This window comes from Chiloscyllium plagiosum, unplaced genomic scaffold (genome assembly GCF_004010195.1).
Source record: "Chiloscyllium plagiosum isolate BGI_BamShark_2017 unplaced genomic scaffold, ASM401019v2 scaf_10156, whole genome shotgun sequence".
Lineage (NCBI taxonomy): Eukaryota > Metazoa > Chordata > Chondrichthyes > Orectolobiformes > Hemiscylliidae > Chiloscyllium > Chiloscyllium plagiosum.
In genome coordinates, this window is record NW_025215043.1 from 8889 (window position 1) to 14358 (window position 5470).

Here is a 5470-nt window from a genome sequence, read left to right on the forward strand (position 1 = left end):
CGACCTGGGTGGCAACTTTCAGGGATCTATGTACATGGGCACCGAGATCTCTCTGCTCATCTACACTACCAAGAATCTTACCATTAGCCCAGTACTCTGCATTCCTGTTACTCCTTCCAAAGTGAATCACCTCACACTTTTCCACATTAAACTCCATTTGCCACCTCTCGGCCCAGCTCTGCAGCTTATCTATGTCCCTCTGTAACCTGCAACATCCTTCCGCATTATCCACAACTCCACCGACCTTAGTGTCATCCGCAAATTTGCGAACCCATCCTTCCACACCCTCATCCAGGTCATTTATGAAAATGACAAACAGCAGTGGCCCCAAAACAGAGTTGTGAGGGACGGGGTCATGCGTACGTTTTACTGTTCCCCTCCAGCAACTCTGGACAGTGCAACTGGGTTCCTTGTGGTGACGTGCATCGAGGTCACCTCCCACTGTTTCAACAGGAACTGTGTCATAACTATCCTCACCGTCTCGAGTAATTCTCCCTCAATGTGCACAGCTAAGGTACGAATACGTTCCCGTTCTTGGTCCCCCACCTCTCGGCGCGTAAAATGTCCACCCATCTCTCTCTGGCCTCACGCCTCAGTGCGAAGATCAATCCCCCTCCTCCCAACTTCTTGGTCTGAAGATCAGATCCTCTCCGAGGTTTGGGGGGGGAGCGGGTGTGTGTGTGTCTGTGCCTACCTTGAGTGTAGGAGGAGAGGCGGACTGGCACTGCCCGCTGGCCTCCACGCTAGACGGCTACGGACGGCAGGCTGGGGCCTGGCGAGGGGAGGGGCAGGAGACTGGCAGAGGACAGAGACAGGCTGGGGAGGCATCAGGGCAAATGGGGAGGCTGCAAATGTGCCCAGGCCCGAGCAGGAGGCCTGACGGAGAGACCACGGTGAGGCTTCTGGGAGGGAACAGTGTGAGTGACTATTGGGAAAGGGCTTGGAGGTCTGGCAGTGGGCGGAGAGAGGTGAGGCCCTGACTTACCAGTGACGGAGAATTGTCAAATCTTTCCCCTGGCTGAAGGGGTGACCTTACAGAAGTTTATAAAATCACGGGGCTGGGGGGGGACATGGATAGGGTAAATAGACAAGGTCTTTTCCCCCTGGGGTGGGGGAGCCCAGAACTAGTGGGGCGGAGGTTTAAGGTGAGAGGGGGGAAAGGGACCTGAGGGGTAAGTTTTTCCCCCAGAGGGTGGTGCGTGTGTGGAATGAGCTGCCAGAGGAAGTGGTGGGGGCTGGTACAATGACAACATTGAAAAGGCATCTGGATGGGGACGTGGATAGGGAGGGTTTGGAGGGAGATGGGCCAAGTGCTGGCACACGAGGGCCTGGATTAGGTTAGGGTATCCGGGTCAGCACGGAGGAGTTGGGCCGAAGGGTCTGTTTCTGTGCTGTACAGCTCTATGAATCCATGACTGCACAGTGCGGAAGCAAACCATTCGACCCATCGAGTAAACACTGACCGCCCCAGCCAGAAACCCACCCCACCCTATCCCTGTAACCCCGCATCTTTCATCGCTGACCCATCCCCGGACACTGGGGTAGAATCGTAGAAGTGAGAACAGGCCCTTCGGCCCAACTTGTCCAGGCCGCCCAGTTTTTACCATATAAACTGAATCCCACTTTAGCGAGCTTTGAGAAGATTTGTAGGTCAGGTTGAGGTTCTGGATGTAGGTTTGCTCGCTGAGCTGGAAGGTTCACTTCCAGACGTTTCGTCACCCTACTCGGTCACATCTTCAGTAGGCCTCGGGGCGAAGCTGAAAATTCCTGCTTTGTATTTATCTGTTTGGGTTTCTTTGGGTCGGTGATGTCATTTCCGGCGGTGATGTTATTTCCTGTGGTGAAGTCACTTCCTGGTCCTTTTCTCAGGGGGTGGTAGACGGGGTCTAACTCGGATGTGTTTGTTGAGAGAGTTCCGGTTGGAATGCCAAGCTTCTGGGAATTCTCGTGCGTGTCTCTATTTGGCTTGTCCGAGGATGGATGTGTTGTCCCAGTCAACGTGGTGTCTTTCCTCATCTGTATGTACTAGTGAGAGAGGGCCATGTCGTTTTGTGGCGAGTTGGTCTGTGTGTTGACCCTCTGAACCCTTATGAGACACGCCAACCAGTCCAGGTAGCATCCAGGTCAATCTTATCTGCATTCTTTCGAGTTTAATAATATCCTCTCAGTTAGTGTGGCCTGTCCCTAGGCACTGTGGGTCATTTAAGAGGAAGTGGATCTTGCAGATGCTGAAGATTAGAGTCAAGATTAGAGCGGTGCTGGGAAAGCACAGCAGGCCAGGCAGCATCTGAGGAGCAGGAAAATCGCAATTTCAGGCAAAAACACTTCTTCAGGGTAATTTAGCACTGCCAATCCACCCTAACCTGCACATCCCTGGGCACTACGGGGACAATTTAGCACGGCCAATCCACCCTAACCTGCACATCCCTGGGCACTACGGGGACAATTTAGCACGGCCAATCCACCCTAACTTGCACATCCCTGGGCACCTACGGGGAAATTTAGCACGGCCAATCCACCCTAAACTGCACATCCCTGGGCACTACTGGGACAATTTAGCACGGCCAATCCACCCTAAACCGCACATCCCTGGGCACTACGGGGACAATTTAGCATGGCCAATTCACCCTAACCTGCACATCTTTCGACTGTGCGAGGAAACCGGAGCACCCGGAAGAAACCCACTCAGACACGGGGAGAATGTGCCAACTCCACACAGACAGTCGCCCGAGGCTGGGATCGAACCTGTGCCCCTGGTGCTGTGAGGCAGCAGCGATCTAAGGACACTTGGATGGATTAGCTCCAGCTTCGGCTGAGTGGCAGGAAGCAGAGGGTGGTGTTTTGGCCGGAGTGGAAGCTGTGTTCTCGAATGGGGGTCAGTGTCGGGGGCTGAGTGCGGTTAATACAAGTGATTATTTAGGCTTGGACTTGGAACAGCTGATCAGCAGGTTCGCTGCATTGGAGGCACCGACGTTCCGAGGATGTCGGAAGGATGTTATTAAACTGGAGAGAGGACTTACCAGGATGTTGTCGGGAATGCAGGGTTTTGAGATCGGAAAAATAGATTGGGGTTTCTCCTCACGGGAGGTTGAGGAATGAAGTATAGATGAGAGGGGAAAGGTTTTTACGGGGTTTTCAAAAGGGTTACAACTCAGGTTGAAGTTCCGAGTGTCCGGTTTGCTCGCTGAGCTGGAAGGTTCGCGTTTTGAGGCAAAAGGTTTAAAAAGGATGTGAGAGGCAACTTTTTTTTTTTAACATACAAAGGGGTGGTTCGTGTGTGGGATGAGTTGCTGGAGGGACTGATGGACGCGAGTACAGTTAACGATGAAAAGGCGTTTAGATAAGTTCATCAAAAGGAACAGTTTGGGGCGGGGGGGGGAGGGGGGGAAATATGGGGCAAAAGGACGCAGACGAGGTTAGTTTAGGACGCAGACATGGTCACCGAGGACTGGTCGGAGTGAATAAAATGATTAAGAAGGGATGTGGTATGGAGTTTGAAAGCAGGGAAGTTATGCTGGAACTGTACAACATTTGGGTCAACCACAAGCTAGAGTTCTGTATGCGGTTTGGGAACCCACATGATAGGAGAGACATGATTGCAGTGGAGAGAGGGCAGAGGAGATTTACCGGGGTGTTAACCTTTGGGGGCTGGGAGAGATTTACCAGGATGTTACCCTTTGGGGACTGGGAGAGATTTACCAGGATGTTACCCTTTGGGGGCTGGGAGAGATTTACCAGGATGTTACCCTTTGGGGACTGGGAGAGATTTACCAGGATGTTACCCTTTGGGACAGGGAGAGATTTACCAGGATGTTACCCTTTGGGGACTGGGAGAGATTTACCACGATGTTACCCTTTGGGACAGGGAGAGATTTACCAGGATGTTACCCTTTGGGGACTGGGAGAGATTTACCACGATGTTACCCTTTGGGACAGGGAGAGATTTACCAGGATGTTACCCTTTGGGACTGGGAGAGATTTACCAGGATGTCACCCTTTGGGACTGGGAGAGATTTACCAGGATGTTAACCTTTTGGGGGCTGGGAGAGATTTACCAGGATGTTAACCTTTTGGGGGCTGGGAGAGATTTACCAGGATGTTAACCTTTTGGGGGCTGGGAGAGATTTACCAGGATGTTAACCTTTTGGGGGCTGGGAGAGATTTACCAGGATGTTAACCTTTTGGGGGCTGGGAGAGATTTACAAAGTTGCCACCCAGGTCGGTCGGGTTGTTAAGAAGGCGTACGGTGTGTTAGCGTTTATTGGGAGGGGGATTGAGTTCGGGGCCACGAGGTCATGCTGCAGCTGTACAAAACTCTGGTGCGGCCGCACTTGGGAGTATTGTGTACAGTTCTGGTCACCGCATTATAGGGAGGATGTGGAAGCTTTGGAAAGGGTTCAGAGGGGATTTCTCGGGATGTCGCCTGGTACGGAGGGAAGGTCTTACGAGGAAAGGCTGAGGGACTTGAGGCTGTTTCCGTTAGAGAGAAGGAGGCTGAGAGGTGACTTAATTGAGACGTATAAGATAATCCGAGGGTTAGATAGGGTGGACAGGGAGAGGCTTTCCCCTCGGATGGTGATGGCTAGCACGAGGGGACACAGCTTTAAATTGAGGGGCTGATAGATATAGGACAGATGGCAGAGGGAGTTTCTTTAGTCAGAGAGTAGGAGGGGGCGTGGAACGCACTGCCTGCCACAGTAGTAGACTCACCAACTTTAGGGGCATTTAAATGGGCATTGGATAGGCACATGGATGTGAATGGAATAGGGTGACAGGGGCTTCAGATTGGTTCCACAGCATGACATCGAGGGCCGAAGGGCCTGGACTGTGCTGGAACATTCTCTGTTCGAAGATGTATTTAATTATGAGGAGCCTCGATTGGGTAGACAGGAAAGAAACTTTCCCTTAGATGGAATAGATCAGTGACAAGGGAACGGGGGTTTCAGGGAAGGGGGGTAAGAGATTCAGAGGGAAGCGAGGAAATTATTTCACTCGGAGTGGTGAGTATCTGCCTGTTGAGGTATTAGCCTCCAAACACAGGATTATTCAGATGTACACGTGCTGGGAAATGGCATCAGTGCAGTTAGTGGTGGGCTTTTGTTTTTGACTGGCACAGACGTGCCCGTGACACAGAGAGCGGGGAGAAATCCAGGCCTCGGGTCAAGGGGTCAGCCTGCGGTGGAACCGGTGTGGGCAGCAGGGGGAGGCTGTGATGGGTCTGGGCGTGGGAAGGTCAGACCATGTGGTATCAGGTCAGAGGGCAGCAGGGGGAGGCTGTGATGGGTCTGGGCGTGGGAAGGTCAGACCATGTGGTATCAGGTCAGAGGTCAGCAGGGGAGGCTGTGATGGGTCTGGGCGTGGGAAGGTCAGACCATGTGGTATCAGGTCAGAGGTCAGCAGGGGGAGGCTGTGATGGGTCCGGGCGTGGGAAGGTCAGACCATGTGGTATCAGGTCAGAGGTCAGCAGGGG

The 5470-nt window shown here is 52.8% G+C and overlaps 1 protein-coding gene across 1 annotated transcript in view; it reads left to right on the forward strand.

Moving 5' to 3' along the window:
* Positions 1-5470, forward strand: part of LOC122548130 — a 17119-nt gene that overhangs the window by 5999 nt on the left and 5650 nt on the right. The window contains exon 3 of the mRNA XM_043686684.1: positions 1914-1918. Within this exon, the coding sequence (XP_043542619.1) occupies positions 1914-1918 (5 nt within the window). The remainder of the gene's footprint in view (positions 1-1913; positions 1919-5470) is intronic.